Source organism: Neodiprion fabricii, chromosome 3, assembly GCF_021155785.1.
Source record: "Neodiprion fabricii isolate iyNeoFabr1 chromosome 3, iyNeoFabr1.1, whole genome shotgun sequence".
Taxonomy (NCBI): Eukaryota; Metazoa; Arthropoda; class Insecta; order Hymenoptera; family Diprionidae; genus Neodiprion; species Neodiprion fabricii.
Window position 1 is genome coordinate 322,098 of NC_060241.1, and position 18,899 is coordinate 340,996.

At 45.9% G+C, this 18,899-nt stretch overlaps 1 protein-coding gene across 3 annotated transcripts; it reads right to left on the reverse strand.

The window, feature by feature from the left end:
* Positions 1-17: 17 nt before the first annotated feature.
* LOC124179140 (sine oculis-binding protein homolog) lies at positions 18-17,261 on the reverse strand. 3 transcript variants are annotated; one of them, XM_046563278.1, is made up of 4 exons: positions 15,659-17,261; positions 10,153-10,492; positions 2,402-2,607; positions 18-2,160 (listed from the first exon to the last, which is right to left on the reverse strand). In XM_046563278.1, exons 1-4 carry the CDS (start codon positions 16,028-16,030, stop codon positions 340-342), a joined length of 2,739 nt encoding a protein of 912 aa, XP_046419234.1. In that variant the 5' UTR covers positions 16,031-17,261; the 3' UTR covers positions 18-339. The 3 variants fall into 3 exon arrangements, with proteins under 3 accessions (XP_046419234.1, XP_046419236.1, XP_046419235.1); XM_046563280.1 differs by lacking the exon at positions 15,659-17,261 and adding an exon at positions 12,773-12,850 and having other exon boundaries at positions 10,153-10,512; XM_046563279.1 differs by lacking the exon at positions 15,659-17,261 and adding an exon at positions 10,926-12,006.
* Positions 17,262-18,899: the final 1,638 nt, after the last annotated feature.

An 18,899-nucleotide genomic window follows, 5' to 3' on the forward strand; every position in this document is an offset into this window, starting at 1 on the left:
AGTACACGTGAATCGCCGACTAGTAGTATTTGTGCTTTTATTAACGTAACATTTTTCTTTGTCGCGTTACTTTTTGCTGCTCAAATATTTCACTTCTGACCCGTTGTTATCACACCGCGGTCCGATGTTGCAATACTACATTCAATACGTACAAGATACATCATCGTATTATAGTCGAATGGTTCAGAAACTACAGTACACATACTATTGCATATTAGCACCGTTGCCCTATGGTTATACATGGTATAGATATACATGTCTCTTTTTCAACTCATCGTTAGGGTGATAATGTCCTGCAGTTACACTGCAACAATCTTCAAGGGTCCTTAACGACTCACTCTAGACCGGGACGAACTTGTTACGTCGTTTTAGTTCAAGTTTCTCACCGTCATCCACTTCCGGGGCATCGGCGGTGTTACGCCGCCGCTTTCTCTGCACTGTTCTCGCAGTCCTCGGTGAGGTTTGCGAAAGTTGCTGCAGTGGCGACAACTGCAGCACCGCCGACTGCGGATTTTTTTCCGTCTTCGTACTGCTGCGTCCCCTCGCCCTCGTCCGAGCCATACTCGAGGGTGTTCCGATCACATTTGCGGTACATATCGTTGGGGCTAACGAGGCCGTTGAACTGGTTGAAATTACCGAACTGGTAGGCGTCGTCGTCATCGTTGTCGTCGTCGTCGTTGCCGCCGGTGTCATCGAGGCGAAATTCACGACAGTTTCAGATTGTCCCGTGCTGGTCACAGGTCGGTGCGAAAGATCTTCCGGTAAAGGGCTCTCTGTACTGTGGATCGATACCTTGTCCGCCGTGTATTCGCCGAAAAGTGGTATGGGAATCGGAATAGGAATTGGTATAGGGATGGGAATTGGTATGGGATACGGTACCAGAACGGTCACGGGTGGCAAGAGGGACGAGTTATTTGACAAGTTCGGTACCGACGAGGATTGCGGGTTTAAAGAATAAGGATGGTGGCTTGGAGGTCGCGGGATGCTCGGTTGAACCCTGACACCGGTTGCTGAATAAATATCATCATTCTGCATTTGGGGAAAGCGAAACGGCAGATGGGGTTGATGTTGAGGTAGAGGTTGGGGCTGTGGCGGCGGTGGAACTTGAGGCAGAGATTGAGACTGACGCGGAAGTATTACGGGGGACGGAATTATCCTATTAGTGACCGGACTCGGAGGCGGCAACGATTCCCGCCGAACCCAAGGCGGAGACCTTGGAACGCGTCGTGGGCGACCGTAACGTATGCTTCTGCGACCGCGTGATACAGGAGGATCGCGTATTAGTTCGTTAACGTCCTTGATATGGATCGTGCCCTCCCGAGCGCCGCGACGTTCTCCGGTGGGATCCTTGATCGCGGATTCGTAAACAGAGCTGTTAGGATCGCGAGCGAGTATGTCAGCGACGGTATGATCTCTGCCACGCTCCCGCACCGTTGGGCCAGAATTGGGGACGATCGCTGACGGTAGAGGAGGCGGAAGCAGCGGGGCGTCAACCTCTCGACGAACATTCGAATTCGGCGGTACTTCCTGCCTCGACGGCACAAGGCTGGATCCTACCAGCGACAACTCCCTTTCCCTTAGAGACTCTTTGATCGTCTCCTTGATCACTTCACGCTCGATCATGTCTCGGTCGCGTTTTCGCTCCTCGTCAGCTTCCCGTTCCTCGTCGTCGGATCGTTCTCGTCCCCGGCGTTGATTCCATTCTCCCGCGAGTGCCGTGCGTCGCGGATGTGCAGCAGGTCGCATTCTGCTTCTGGTGAACGAAACGCTCATTGGATGGCTAATGTCGCATATCCCCACGCGTCGTGCCGGTGGGCTGATACTCGTCTTAGTCATTATATCCTTGTCGTCACTGCCGCCATCCGATGGTGTTGCTTCCGTGCAAGGTTCATCAACAACGTTCCGATCATCATTCTCGTCATCCTCGTCATTTTCAACTACCAACGATCCTTCTTTCGGGCTGAGTGGCGGCGACCTGCAGTCCTTCAGCCACAATTCCGGTGTTATTAAACCAGTCGAGGCACCAGCTACACCGTTTACCGAAGGAGCACCGGTTAAACCATGCAGTTCCAAGTGAGCCTGAGTTTCTCGACAGAAGATGTTCATCTTGTACTGGTTCAGGCACTTGTCGCTGCAAAATTGCAGCTGGCTTTCTCCGTCCTGCAATTAAACACACATTCACGCGCACAGATACACACATGTTAGCAAATATCACTGAAATTTACACGGTAATAAACGGTGAAGAGTAACAGCCAGTGGCTCTGCGGCTATGCCAACTCGTCGTCTTTATAATACGGCAAGGGTGGATGGCAGCGGGTTTACGCACCCGCAGACTCAATGAATGTTTAACTCGACCGTTTTCACCGGATCATCTCAGTCGTGTGTGATATGATGAATTCACCTGAAAATCCACGTAGCTGACGGAATGGCGAACGTGTCTGCACCAGTCGCATGTCCGGGCCCTTTTGAAAGCCGCCCGTCTGCCCGCGGCGAAACAGGCCTCGCTGCAAAATTGACCAGAGGTACTTCCGCCGCCGGAAACAGAGCCACCCCCAGGTTCCCAACTATCTCCGGTGCGTCCGCACCAAGAACAATTCGTTGGCCCGTCTGAAAACGAAATGGATATACTTACGGTGACTTGGATGAACCGGGAATGCTAGCAGCCCGGAGTTTACAGCAGCATGCGGCATGAGGTTTGGTTATACGTGATATGTGCGCGAATAAAAGAGTATACCATAGCCTTGAGTAAAACAGTAAGATCACTGCGGACGTAGTGTAAGGTATAGGTAGTTGAAAATATCATGATGCAAAGTAGGATACTGACAATGATAGATAACGTAAAATGGCTCGCCGTTAAAATCAAGGTGAAATTTCGACGGGCAGGGGTGGTTATAACACAGGTCTGCAACCAAAAAACTGCACAGATTTATTATACCGTTTCTTATAAATTTTTACTCACTGAAACCGGAAAAAGTACTCAAAAAAATTCATCACGCCAGGTTTTTTCTCGTACTCGTGTTTGTAGTTTCAATTAGAGTAAAACTCCCGCTTAACTCGAAATCTGGTATCCTATTCTTGATTCTGAAAATCCTGTGCAAAGGCGATTTCTTACTTCCATTTAATATGTATTATAGTTCGAGACTCAAGAATAAATACAAACAGGCGAACAGAAAATGGAAAGCGGAAGCGTGTTCCGAGAGGAATCAAAAGGAAGAAAAGATTTCATAGGCAAAAAGAGTGGGCACGGAATGTTGAGTACATTTCACGAACAAGTTGTTCGTTTAATTTTATAAGAAATATTGTTTAGATGATTGTAATGAAATGTTGGGTTTTTCGTCATTGTTATGCCTTTTTTTAAGCAAACACCTTGTATTTTGCAAGAATGCTGTACGTGACGGAGGAAAATGGAAGTCATTTTCGGATTTAGCACCCTCGTTGACATAATAATTAAATTACAAAAAACACCCCACGCAACTGAAATAGAATATTTTATCGCAGACCTGTGTAATTTTCGATACCAGAATGAAACTTACATCATATAACAATCCGATCGAAAAATGAAGAACAGTCTGTGAATAACGAGCACTACATATATCGCTGGGTTCATCGAGATCGCAAGTAGCGGTGAGTCTCGGGTGCAGCAAAACAATATACAGTGAACGAACAACGGAAATTAATGAACAGAAAATATGTTGCTGTTCAGTGCGGACCACGCTCGATGCAGTTATACTATAGGTGTGCAGTAGGTATACTGCCCGTGATGCAAGAATAAACCAGTTCATGAGTATCTTCGACGATAATTTGCAAATAACCTGCATTAAATCTAAATGTAGAAAATGATTCTTAGTTGTAATGTCCTGTCAGGTATCGCAAGAGGCGAATGGACTCAGCAGTCAGCGCCAACATCGTTGAAGGGCTAAATTCTTCCTTCCGCGACTACAAGAGAATAATTTTCAAATATTGCGATTAATTCACTTGATCGAAGCCTCGAATTAGGAGAATAACTTATACATTTGCACTAACGCCTCGGGCCAACGATAGGTGTACGGTATTAGCCTAATTACTTAGAATCTACGTATAATGTCTATAGCGTGGGGCAAACCGAGCCAAGATTTGCCGGGAGCCTGGCACGTGCAGTGCGGTGGCTGTCAGTTCCGAGAATTGTATCGCGCGCTGATCTATTTTCCATATCATTAATCACGACCCTCGCTCTGCGAACGGGCCGAACTTTGAAATATACAACGCACAGGTCGCACCGTCATCGCCGTCATCGCTGCCATCGCCATGGGCCATCAGGCATCGGCCATCGCTTCGCTTCTGCACCGGAACGACGACATCGGTAGCCCCCGGGTAACGGCTATGACTAAAAGGCTCGAAGCCACCAATACGAACTCGAGATACCAGACTGCGCCCCGTCACCGTTACACCCGCTATCCAATCAGAATACGATCAGCCCCTTTCGATCCTCGTCTTTTATAATCCCTGTAGGTCAGCCAAGTCTTACAAACGTGAAAATGTAGACAGAGGGAGCGTCCACAAATTGCGTCGTCGAATTTTGAGGGTTTTAACCCCCCTCTTATATATTCCTACTTAGGTGTGTTTAATACAATTTCTCGATTCAAAATTTTTTTAAACTATCACAATGGAAAGAAGTACACATGGAGCTTTCCACGTCAGACCGACCTCACCAAGAGCCTGCAGATCCGCACGAAAAAGCAAATTCTGGCCCATGATAAAGTTTACACAAGTTCTTGAACAGTAAGAAAGGAACATCCTCTGAAATTTTTGTCGACAAAAATTATGCCACTTTTGAGAAATCTCAAAAACTAATATTCTTTTAGCTTTTACGTACTTTCAGCCGCCTCGATAATTTTTTTTTGCACATGTTGACGTTGAAGTTCACTCAAAGCTCTAATTTTTTTTTTACACAATCAATAGTTTTCGAGTAATACTGAATTACACTTTGGACGTTTCCGATTTCCGCACATATTATACCGAATGCTAACGTCTAAGTGTCGTCGAATACGAATCTAAAAAAAAATCACCAACACTCTCGACAAGTAAAAGAAAGTTTTCACGATGCTTGAACAAATTGGAAGAGGGTCAGGCTTTCAGTCAGGTCGATCTGACGCGGAAAGCCCCATATGCATTACACAAAATTTATTTCATACCTGTGATTACAGGAGCCACGCTATTCCCGAGCCGCAGCGCCTCAGCGAGACCGCGTTAATAGAAATATTTTTTATTTGTGAATTTCGCTTTTTTCATATGACGTCATTATCTCTTTACCCCCCCCCCTTCCTTTCTCAGAGTTACTTTCCGTCATAATTTGACAATCCCCCCCTCCCAGCCGACGACGTAATTTACGGGCGCTCCCAGAGGCGTATGCGACTTCATCCCTCCCGTCCCCCTGGCTGCAGCTTAAATTCTCGATTCAGAGGTATGCATCTCACGTGGGTGTTTTAAATCTCATCTGATTTGTAAACCGCGTACATGTACAACGCGGGGTTATACGTATACTAACGATAAGCCTCAAGTTTTTCGATATAACAAGTATCACAGCCTTGGTCTCTTGCAGGGAAACCACTATCCTGTAGGTGGAACAAGGACAGGCAAAAGTCGTCTTATATCGCGCACGGTATTATGATCAACGATATACCCACGCAATATTATGTGCCTGTATTTATACTATATGACACGTACGGAGGTTGTAGGTCTTGCAGCGAGAAGCGTCCCTAACCCCCGCGTTGCCGCGACGCGGGCAATATTCTCACGTAATATACCTACAGCTGGGCGTGCATTACATGGCTGTTAGCTGGTAGTTGGACTGCAGGTGTAGGTGCATCCATGTGGGTATATTCTATCCCTGCCAGGTTGTACGTATTTGTACCGGGTCTGGTGTATATTTACGCATGGTTAGTACGCCGATGGTGTTCGGTTGCGGCCAGGATCGAGTTCTCGTGCCCGCCACGTGACACCCTCGCTATTGCGTCTCCGGGTGGTGCAGGTTGGTCGGGAGGATGGCGAGGGACGGTGCAGGATGGTGGATGGTGGATGGTTGATGGTTGATGGTTGATCCCCGGCGAAGTCTCGGTTTTCTTCCCTCGACCCAGCTAGCGAGTCCCGACCATATCTAGTATGTACGCACGTGTGTAAGTACGTACGGATTTACGTACCTATTGAAGATTACATGTGTATGCAATACACTGATACTACTACAGCTTCGCAAATTAGGGGCAAGCCACGAGGTCGTAACATTCCTGAATGTAGTTGAATGGATCTAATTATCAAATTATAAACGCAAGCCTCTGTAAACGCGTAGCGGTGCAAAAAGCGGGAGTTAATTAAATGTCCGCGGTGTGAATGATAAATAATATACATTGAAATAACCGATCGTTTATTGGCTGTACCCAATCCTGCCGGATCCAACTGAAAGAAATGCGGGCACCGTCCAATCCGATCGAACACATACGCCAATTATGCCCTATCGGCCCTGTAGCTTGGTTCATTCTGGAATGTTTTACAGACAGATTCAAGCGGTGGTTGACTTCGATCTTATTGCCGTGCTCTTCTCCACGTGAAGTCCGTTATAGGTATTAATATAGGTATAATTCAAACTGTAGTTATTCTCGGATTTCTACACGCGTGCATACGGCACAAGCCACGCTTAAGAGTGAGCCGCATGGCGGCGATTTGTCGGCGAAAACGGAAAATTATTTTCGGCAAATAACTGCAGCAGAGTACTTATCGCTTGGTCAGCGAGCTCGTAAGCGCTCGCAAAATGATGTCTTACAAATAATTTTCACCTTTAAAAATGACTCGACCAGACTGTCGTCGAGTTCGATAATATAATTCTGAGCGGTATTCGCTAAAGTCAACGTGCACGTTCGTATATGCGCAGCGTACACGTACATATGCTAATAGGAGAAATACCTGAAACAGTAGTGGATAACTAGTTAATAGCTGTACTGTGACAGTACCACGAGGAACGGGTTCGGGTGGACAAAAGGCGCCGACGAATCGACGCGGGGAATTGGACGGGGTACGATGCAGCCGTAATTATTTGACTGTGTTACAGGTACGCGACATCCGAGACTCGAACTCGACGAGACGGATAGATCGCCAATGACCTGCAGGAGAGTAGTCAACGAAACAAACCAGCCTACCGTGTACAAACACTAGACAGGCATGTAAAGGTTCGAGGGTGCCTTCATGTACACTACAGCTGGCTCACCGCACTGGTAAACACTGTTAAAAATAATTGTGAGTTTACTAGACATTTACTGTACAAAAAAGTTGTCGACTTGCGAAATCAAGTTGCAAATTTACAAATTCGGCGCAGTGACGAATTTGTAAATTACTGTGTATTTATCTTAGATTTACCACGAAAGCTTTTGATTTTGCGAAAGTTTATAGGTAGAACGCAAAAAAAGTTATTTGAATTTACCTTAAATTGAGCGGTAAATTTATTGTACTAGTAAATTGAGCGGACAGTTAATGTATGGTGAATTCGCTGTTCCGTATCCGAATAAAACAGCCCACACGGTGTACGAAGTTCCATACTGAAATCTTTAACAGTGTAGGTATACCGCTAAACAAACAGGGTCAATCATTTCATAGTTAGGAATGGTTAACCCTGCGTATGTGCGATACCGTCGCATAGGTATAGATATATCCTTATACCGGCATCTGCGGTAAGGTGCAGTCTTGTTGCCCCGTGTATTTCCCACAACCACGTGGGATGCGTTCACATATATTCGCCGCATGTATATCTATACCTATGTTGCGCATGCTGCTGCATTTATAGGATAGAAGGGCGGCTGCTCGTTCGTCTCTGTCTCCGCAGTGAAAAGATATCCTGCGGGCAAACCGAGGAGCTAACAACAACACCGCCAAGATGATACCCGATACTTTCAGATTACGAAAATTACGGAGTCAAGCCAAGGTAATACGACCATGACGCCAATGAATGCCGAATGCCGAACGAACTGACATGTATACCTGTGACTTACACATTTGAAGTGAGATTATCAAATTGGAGGTTTAAAGACCGTCAACTAACAACCGCGACTCAAACCTTGCAGACGAGCCTACCTCCAATTTTTTTATTTTTTTATTCTCGTACGTATCTGATACCGAAGCATGTGTGTAACGCGGATTTGACGAGGTAAGTAGTTTCGACCACAAACAACGCTCGCGCTGCTCGATGGAAAGCCAAATCCACACGATTGACCTAAGGTAAGTGAGCCAGTTATCGACCATGTCCCAATTATTAACCTTTTTTGATTGTATCTGTTTAATCCCTAGTTCCAAGATTACCAGAGAAAAGAAATTTTCTTAGTGTAACCCTCTAGCAATTGGTTTTAGTCATCGAGAAATTCGCAATTCTTGCCGTGAGTTTATAATTTAGAAAAATGAAAAGGTCTAAACGTGGCGATAACCGGTACACTTGCCCTATGCGGTAAAAACTCTACTCTACGGGAGCTTAGGTCTACCTATGTCCCGTAGACGTATATCAATACTGACAACGTGCGGCTCGACGTATTCCAAACCATTCGTTCGAGCCGATCAAAATGCAACTATAATTAGAGGTACACAAGTAGACACATCACACGCCGTGATCACGTTCATTGTCCTATCCGAAAATCAGCATTATTTCGGTGCGGACCTCGGTTTCGGTGTCGGCACCTCCGAAGAATCGTGCCCATCTCGGCGGACGACGTGCACACAGAAATAGAATCGCTTTTGTAACGCGATACGCTATACACGGCCTCTCTCTCTCGCCTGGACATCCGCGGCTACCGAGAGAGCGCAATAAATACTGAACGGTACACGAGGACTCGAGATACGCGGTATACTGAGGTTCTCGGTTTCTGACCATTTCTTCAAATCGGAAACGCTAGAAGGGGATAATCTCTAGAATTCGACGACTCGAGTGTATCCCGTGTAACGTATCGGTTCAAGGGGTGGAGGTCAAAACTTGGAAGGATCAGTATTTGGAATGGACAGGTGGATACATCGAAATTTCGAACGTGCGAAAATCGAGAACAATTTCGAGCGAGTCATTTTTCGTTATTTTATTTTCGCATGTTTGAAATTTCGATATATCCACCCTGTCCATTCCAAATACTGACCCTTCCAACTTTTGACCCCCTCCCGGTTCAAGGTATAACAAAGCGTACAGACCTTACCGTACAACATGCGTATACCTAAACGATTTTACTACGAGTACAATACGGGTAGGGGGGTCATCCTCTGAAATTTATTTAACGCGATCAATTGCCAATAGCATACCAAGGACATTGCTGTCGGTATCCGAATTATCGCCCCGGCCCTGAAGCGAGTCCAGGTTGTATAATAAGGTTCTGTGCATCTTCTACGCACGTTCACGGCGGTGTGATCGTAGGGCTTTTAGATCGAAGGAGCGGTGGATGCTGTAAGGAAAAGGTAGAGGGATATTAATTGCGTATTTTGTTGGTTTCGCTCGCAGGTTATACCGCAGAGGTTCGTTGTTTCCTAGAACGAAGGAAGTTGGGAAACTGCTCGAACCAAACGAGAATACATGTTGTGTGTACCAAGAACTGTCGAGGCGCGCAGCGCAACGCCACACCGAGTCATCGCCAACTTCGGTAAACTAACAATAAGTGCAATATAAATCGCCTCCCAGTTTGTTACAAGTACTGTAACGAGACGCGTACGTCTACAGGTGAATGATACAGCACTCGCGATGCGTGAGGGACCATTCAAGTATTAGCTAACGATAAAACAGGGGTAGGCCATTCGGAGAAACGTTGTCAAATGTTACCCCGTACTAGTAGACGTTTCAGATAAGCGTTAGCTAACGTAATGAATTCACGTTTTATTCAACATGTTAATGTGTGTTAATAATTAATATTCAATAAGGTATGTGACTGTAAACGGCGTTTTTGCAATTCCCGGGTAATTGAACCGACTTACCAATAGACTTTTCGGTAGGCGTTAGCTAACGTTAAAAAACATGATAGCGGGCAAAACAAGCAAACGTTACGGATCGTTGTTACGAGGGTTGGGATGCAAAAATTTGCAAAAAAAAATGCATTAGGTAATACTTGAACGGCCCCTAACTATTCGTACGAGTATCGTGGCGAAGTATTACTTGTATCGAATACTTACCGGGGGTGTCGGGCGCGGTGTCGCTGCTCTCCGGCGCCCTGGGGCTCCCAGGTCCCGTCCTCAACGAGAGCGGCGACGAGGTTGGCGGGGGTGGTCCAGTTTCCGCGGATCCAACTGCCCCGAGGGTCACCGAGGGTGGTGACCTCGAACCCGAATGGTGCGATCGTGGAAAGGGAACGGCAGCGAGGGCCCGCGACAGTGCACGGGGCAGGTGATGGAGATGCCGGGAGGGTGCCGGAGGTGCGAAGTGGTCCAAGTTGAGCCCCCTCGTGCAACCGCTGTCCACCTTGTCGTATCCGTACCAACCGAGGAGTTCGCTCATCGCCGTTGCTGCGTATTCCTGCGAAATTTTCGCATAAGCTTGAATGCCGGATGAAACGCCGGTCAGAGTGTTGATGGTTGAAGAAAAAATAAAAAAAAAAAAAAAAAACACGCGCGATACTTTGTTATCAATAGTCAGATACCATGAACAAGGTGCTACCCTGCAGATCTGTGGTTATTTGCTTCGTCTTGTCGAGGGGTCGCGTGATTTACGAAGATTCGAGCATCGAAAATGAACTATTTTGCGATTTCGTTGTCAAGTTTTAAGGGTCTTATCAATGACTTTCGTTTTTTGATTAATTTTACCCTCTTGTACCTTGGAACGTTATTCCCACATACACTAATCTTTTTTATCGCTCTTTTAGGTTATTTACCAGTAATACAGGGGTCAAGTAACTCGGTACACCGATTTTATAAACAATACGATACAGATGCTCGATAAAAATCTATACCTGCAGAACGTGGCCAGATTTGACCGGCCGGTTGATCGCACCTCGCGGGCATGACAACGTCGATAGGAGTACACTTGACGAAAAATTTCTTCCAAATTTTTATCGATCTGGCATTTCTTATCAGCGCGATTTTTCCGCCCAGGTGTTACGGCGAGTATATGACTTGACCACCGAGTGTAACACGCCTTACACGATAGGTAGATGGATGAAAATCTCGAGAAGAATCTATTCCAGAAGATGCACTGCCGCGAAGGATGATTCGTGAAAATTGATGAAAATCGCAGATATAAATATATTTTCACGTAAAAAGAGCCGAGAAAATTGCATGTATAACGATAACAACGAGACATAATATGCACGCCGGTCGTTTCACGACTGCCGGGGATCTCCTGCCGGAGTCGCGTTACCGCGGGTGTAGCGTTACAACTCCGGGGCGCCGCGCGTGTATTATTCGGCGGAACGAATCCCTGTTCGTCTATCCCGCACAGCTGCTCCTCCTTCGTCGCCCCGCGATTCGCAAATATATCCTAGACATACACTGCGATCATAAATACAATCATCCCAGTCGCCCCATCGCCGCGTTGGGAATGAATTAGCGTTCACTGTCGTAACCAAAAATTGTCAAAGTAGATCGGGTATTCGGCGATCGCTTGTTGTCAGTATAAAATATGTAGGTATAAACGCACCCCCCTACTTTATTCTTACGATTAGTGTGCACGTACTAGGTTACAGAATACAGATGGGTTCACAGATATATCTATGCATGCAAAAGCGCCGGTATATCGGACGTATGTTTATACCTACCTGTATGTACGAGTATATACCTATGTACGTTCCCGAGGAGGATACTGCACAAATTACAAACGCACAGATCTCGCGTTGCCTTTGGCGTATTGAATTTCCTTGCATTCTATCGTACGCTACTGGTAAATTTTCAGCTCTCTTACGATAACCCATTATAAACATGAACACGCATAACCAGCTACCTATGCCCGTTACCGTAATGGCACGTGTGTCATGCACCCTATTAATTGACTTCGCATTCAAGTATTGTTATTATTATTGGTTTTTTTTTTTTTTTTTTTGTTTCTTACTTTTTACTCTCTTTCCTCTACTCTCTTTCCTCGTATAGGTTGGAGTTTGAGAAATTTGTAAAAAGACGGGTCCTCGAGCAGATTATAGTATAATTGAAAACACGTTTCTGTCGCAGTTAGAAATTCCGAGCTTTCACGCGTACCCGTAAAAGCTATATGTATAGTAAATAAATTTATTCAAATACAGGTAGGTACGTGAACGGACTTGTTCCCATGAGTCTCGGGTAAAATACGAGGCTGGTACCTACACTTACAGCCATAAATGCGAGGGAATGCCTACCAATGCGTTATACAGGGTATAATACCTGCATCGCAAAATACCTCGGGACAAAGTAAGCTGCGATGGTAAACGGACCGCGGACGCAATGCCGTGTGACGGGACAAACAATACGCTCCCATGTTGCAAACCTAGGGTTTATCGCGATTCCTGGAACATCTCTCAAGTTCGAAAAGCACACACTGCATAGATATCCCGACGTTGACGTGGTACCAGCACGATTTCGATTGGCAAAAATGCGTTGACCCGTGGCGTGTGGGAACGGCAACCCTTGCACGATGCTTCGTCTTTTTTTCTCGACTCTTCAATATTACCGAGCCAGCTATCGTACGATAGTGGGTACGTATTTACTCGCGGTTCAAGTGCCATCGTTTCGAATTCTCCCCTGGGTCTCTGAATCACTTTCGCGAGGGCTTGGACGAAGTGTACTGTAAGTGTATACTACTGTTGACCGTTGGACAGTATTTTCCTCTTACATCTACTCGAGTCAACCAGAAAACGAGATGAGCATGAGACGAGGAAGATGAGAAACAGGCTACCGGCCTTACAGACAGGACCGACAATGAGCGGAGCTCAACTTGGACTGAAGAGTGTCAGGTTCTCATTAGAGGCAGCGTTACCCGACACCTACGTGGATACAATATGACGGATACGAAATAGGACACGGAAAACGGGAATCGGAAAACGCTTCATTGGCGTCGCTTTATCTTATGATGATATGAAACAAACCCGACCGAAAGCCAAACTGTTGCCACAATTTCAATTGCACACATCGCACGTGTGTAGCAATGCTAATTCGTGAAATGTCGGTAGAAAATATTGAAAAATTACTGAAAACTGTTAAAAAATTACAGAGCAGGAAATACAACGTTTCGTGGTTCTACAAATTTACAAGATACGTAACATGTATACTATCGCAACTCAACGTTATACGGTAATAATGAAATTGCGATGCGAGTTTGTTCGCGGACACAATTCTCTTCAAATTTACTATCAACATTTTTAAATCATGCGTGACTTTCGATATATTTCCTGCACCTCGGCGTAGAGTCTGCCGTCCAATAGAGCTTTCTACACAGTAGTAGAGACGAAGCGATGGTCAGCCAACGCTCTATGTCATACGACCAGGGAATCGTTGTAGGTACATCGTTACATACGTACACGGAAGAATTCCGCCCAGTACTACTTTTTAATCTCTGCGCCTAACTACTTGCGGCGGTGAACTAGATTTTACCGTTGACGTAACAAAACTCAGCAGAATCCGCATCCGAAGTGCAGGACAAAGTGTACACGACTTTGCGAGATTTTTTCCTGCGGTCTTTTTTAAGTAATCGCGTGATTTCAGAGAGAAAAAGTGAAAACCAAGCGAAGAATAGTTTCTGAAAATGCCTTGTCTCTGAAAGTTGAAAAAAATTGTTCTTTCTACGAAAAGGAGATACGACCCAAAATGGACAAACCGGATCGCATAGTTACCTGTAAACATACGTGGATATAACACAAATATCTACCGTCGCGTTTAACGATAACGCATTCAGTCTGAAAACAACAGAATTCGTCTGGCTCGCAACTGCGAATTTTCCCACACCACGCAGCGCACGTTTACTACGTACAACTTAACGATACTCACTATTTCTCGCATACAAGGTATCCGAAAATGACCGGGTATTCTTTGCCATGTAAATCTTACCTCAATTATTTGTAAGCAAGTTAAGCAAAGTGTTCAATAATCTGTCTCCTTGAATCGGCGTATTGCATCATTGTATATAATATCATTGATTTTCCTCTAACAAATTTCGCATTTCTCTGCACCTTTGTACGATGTTAATAATAAATTGATGAATATCCCGAAATCCAATTTCATCCGCTTTCGGCTAGATCTCGTAGTTGAAAAAGTGTTGTTAGAATTTCAATATAGGAGTTCTACCGCAGGCCTAAATTTTTCCTACGGTACTTAAACTCTATGCGATAATTTCGGGACACGGTGTATCTTCAGCCAGCCAACTATCCCATAATAAACTTTTGCCAAACCTACAACCGCAATCGAACGCTGCATTGCGGCAAACTTCTGTTTCGTGCAACGTTCAACTTTCGCATGGGTGAAACATGAACTGCGTTTACGTGTATTAAGTACCTACGTGTTTTTGATATATAGGTATTACTATACTACATAGCAAGTGAAATTTCGAATTTGATTTTGTGACGAAAGGAGAAGGTTCGGAATATGAGGATGTTACGGATAGGTAGGTCACTGTCTGAGGTAGAAACTGTCTCATTGTCGCGATGAGTGCTGGTACGGTGAGTATTATACCTGATACGATATGCCGGCATCATTTTCAATGCCAAGTGTAAACAAGTATAATGTTCATGGTGCCTCGATAATAAGATATATAATGAGAAGTCAATTCGACTGTATCAAAATCTGTTTCTTCCTTTTGAATGGTTACAGTAGCACCTACCGGATTCAGAATCACTCGCCGCGCCGCAGTAGCTTGAGTGTAGTATAAAGCACCGTTTGAGGGTAAGAAGACAAGTGTTGCGCGGAGAATAGGTAAAAATGATTCTGATAAAACTCTCACCTGTATGTATGTAAGTATGTACGTATGTACGCAGATACAGAATGTACAATATCAGCTGAGCACTCGGCTACCTATAAGCCATATAACCCAGCGGGTATAATGACGAGATGCGGCCGGGTGCCGCTCGTGTTTCAGCCTATTATGATTACGAATAAATCAGATGAAGGAGGGTAACCCGAGACTCCGTCTCTCCCTCCCAGATCCGCTACTCGATCTCGTATCTTCATACTGCTTGCGTGTAGGTTATAATATACGCAATTACGCACAGATTAACAGATGGCCAGGGCTACACGTAAACGTTGTCCGACGATAGAACGACAAATATATCTATACAGACGGTACATGCCGTAAGGTACGACAGCGACATGTATAACGTGTATTGCCAATGGTGATAAATATCAAACCATGTGCTTGAAAAATAGAAGATTTGACGCCGCCCCCTGTGTTATTAATTTCAGTGCCGCTAAACTATGTTTCATTGAAGTTTATGACAAACCTGCAATACATATACGTACGGCAATGTTCGTCAATGCCTCGGGCTGCCGGCTATCTTGTTTGCGGTCCGAGACAAAACGCGAGTCTCGATTCTATACGAATTATGTGACAATGACCCCCAATCTCTCGCATTGTCACACAATTCGTACAGAATCGAGACCCGCGTTTCGTTTCGGACCGCAAACAAGTTAGCCGGAAGCGCAAGGCATCAATGAACACTACTGTATGACGTATGTACCAACAGCATGTAAACGTACAATTTATACACGAAGTAACGAAAGTTGAATTCACCTTAATCTCGTCATCCGGTGCCTCTCGCTTAATCTTCCCCGTAGTAAGGGATTTCAGAAGTTCCGGTTCACCTGGGCAAGGGACGGGAATCGGTGCCGGCGTCGTCCTCAAGGGTGCCGCGAGTGCGGCCGAGACTCCAGGAGCCGAGGGTGCACGTGGCGGCGACGGGGACGGGGAGGGGGACGGGGACGCTGACGCGGATGCCGAGGACGAGGGCGAACTGGGCGACGGTGACAACGAGGGCGAGGACGGGGACGGAGAAGTGAGGACTGATCTTCTCGCCGATCGTTTCTTCCCTGCGGTCTTCCTTACGTTGCTCTCCGCGTCGTTTGTTATCCTCGTTCTTGTCGGCTGAGACCTGCTACCCATCATTCGGTACACCTCCGCCCTCGCGATTCTTGCCGCCTCCCCAAATATATCACCAAATCCGCCGGACTCGCATATGCCAAATAATTAGCACTGAAATAAACAGGCAGGTACAACTTGCGTGCCAAGGTAGATCAACGCAACAACGTGACGGTTTTTTTTTTTAATACCATACGCGTGTGTACGATATCGTATTATTTATACTACCAGCCAGCACACGCGACTGTTGCGTGGCTCACCTGTAGCTACCGTACGTACAAATGTACAACAAATCACCGTGGGTGTCACCAACGTTCGGCTCCCTCGCAAACATTTTCAACTGACTAGATTATAAGTATACCGATTTATTCACTCGTGCGTGTCTTTCTTAAAACGATCTACGGTGTCATCCGCGGGAACGGGCAGCCGTCAAGTAACTATTGTTATTGTATTCATTGTATGCTTGTATGTATGTACATGCCATAATACAAATTACTTTGTGATTGCGAGATATATTTACACGCGCTCGCAATTACGCTGCCTGAGATTATGCGAGTACAGGTCGGAATGCTTTCGTTTCTGGTAGCGTGTTCTAATCGTGAGTAGGTACGACGTACCGTACAACATGTTCATTACCGGGTTTATTACGGTCATCGGGACAATCTGTTGCCGGCGGATATAATAAATCGGGAAGCGAATATTTATTTGGATTAGGTGAGATATCCTCTGTCGGCACAATCTGGAGAATTGTTCCGAGTCCGTTCAACGATTGATAATTTGCAACGGCATGGATCGAGATCGTTGAACGGGCTGTATAAGTGGTCTCTCGGTGTTCGGTCTTCGCACTCTGTTCACGATTATTACTGCTCAATTGCAGCTGGAGCCCGCTCCTCCTATTTCACGTACGAACACTGAGTGAACCAGAAAGCTGGCCTTGTCGAGGAAAATGACACAGCTTAGACCCGCTTATACTTCCCAGCCGCCGTTGTGACGACTGCACTTGGGATCAACTCCACTTGCATCAAATTTACAGGTAGTCAGTTTTGAGCGGCAACGCGGATAACTCGACAAAAACTTCACCACGGTGCCTATAATTCCGAACCACAACTCCGCACTTTATCGGTTTGTCAATCTGCAGCGACGAATACACGTATATTCTTACGAACGCGGTTTGACCCGTCGTTACGGAATTCGGGTAGGGGTAAATAAACGTCGGGTGGTGAGTAAAAATACGCCGGCGAAGTTTGAGAGAGATCGGAGTGAGACAGGGAGAGAGGACGAATCGGAAGGACGCGATAAGAAGGCGGACACGTAGGCGACAGGAGGGGGGCGACCACGCGGGACGGACGGTCCTCGTGGAGGATAACGGAGGTGTGGTAGCAGGGAATAATTATTGGTAGGTAGGTGGGTAGGTACGGTGCGGAGAGTGAGGCTCGATGCACCACCTCGGGTACGGGACTGACCTCTCGGCGAACTAAATCACGCTCTTCGGATCGCGACACCGTTCGCCCGCAAGAACATAACCGGAGCTCCCTTCGCGGCGAGGGCGAGAGCGAGATCGCGGAGCCGCGTCGCGCCGCGCGTAAAAATAACCAACCCGTCGACGGAACCCGCGCCGCGCGGACTCGGACATCCTCGGAGAGGCTCGGCGTTAGTCCGGCGCTAGCGCCCCGAGCCAACCGCCCGCGTGTTCCACAGGCGCGACGACCTCAAGAGGCGAAATTCCGAGCCGATGATATAACAATTATTATACCCATGCCCGCGTCCTATTCCCGCTGCCTTCATCCCTGACTGCCGATTGCCGCCTTTTAGGTACACGCGTCTCACTGCCTACGTTACGGTTACTACAAGGGACGTGTGCGGTACGCCGCATGAGATCCTGTAGCATACGGTAGTAGGATGTTGATAATTGCAAGACGTATACGTAGGTGTAATACGTGCGTTCACGATGAACCGCAGCGTTATCTTTGCCCGTGCATCGGGTCGATCGGACCGATGTTGATGTTGCGATCCCTTTTTCGCGATTTGTTCGTGATCCTGATATTACTGTTCGCGGAACGGTACGGTCGCAAGTTATCTCACTTATATTGTGGACCGTTGAACAATAAATGCATTTATCGTCCGCGTTTTTATTTTTCATTTTTATTTACTTTTTTATTTTATAGTTTTTTTTTTTTTTTTTTTTCTTATGGCAAAATAAACAACAAATTGTTAGAAATTTCACTAATTCCGCTAAGACAGACTTTTAAACCAGTCCAACTACTGTATAAATTACAGCAAACTTAGATCTGGCCGTTACAGAACGCTTGTTAAAGACACTATACAACAACAGGTATCATACGCTTTGTACCAGGTATACTGGAGAAGCAACAAACGGGGTAGTAAATAAATACAGCTTGTAAACCGTATGTATAAGCTGACGATAAGTCGAAGCGAAGAATGAATCATCTCGTTGCAAACGGAACGCGAGGCACTCTCCGAGTTGGCCACTAGTCTCCCCCCCCCCCTGCTCTTTCCTTTCCAGCCCGTGCGAACGCAAACAAACCGATTACTAAATATAACCGCATGTTCCCGTTACCGTCGCACCCTCTATATATATGTTACACTAGGGTACTAAAATATACACCGGGTAGCTGCAGGCGCGATATCTGTATCTAGAGGTTCATTCGATTAGATTTTTCCTACGCCATTATGCACGGGAATGTAGCATTGGTAATCGCATAATTCTGATTCTGATAAAACAGTCTGTTATCGCTATTACAATTACCACCATCATTATTATTATTATTATATTATGAAGGGGCAAGTAAAGCCTCCTAATATCAGTAGACATGTATGTACGCCAGCGTCAGAGATTTCCGTGGAAGTAGAAATGTAAAGCTTTGAAAATATAACA

What these genes read in the sequence shown, in the direction of transcription:
- LOC124179140 (XM_046563278.1), bottom strand. Translation starts at nt 16,030, where the DNA reads ATGATGGGTAGCAGGTCTCAGCCGACAAGAACGAGGATAACAAACGAC. An exon ending in CACCGGATGACGAGATTAAG is followed by an intron (nt 10,493 to 15,658) that starts GTGAATTCAACT and finishes AAAATTTCGCAG; the next exon opens with GAATACGCAGCAACGGCGAT. An exon ending in CACCGCGCCCGACACCCCCG is followed by an intron (nt 2,608 to 10,152) that starts GTAAGTATTCGA and finishes TTTCGTTTTCAG; the next exon opens with ACGGGCCAACGAATTGTTCT.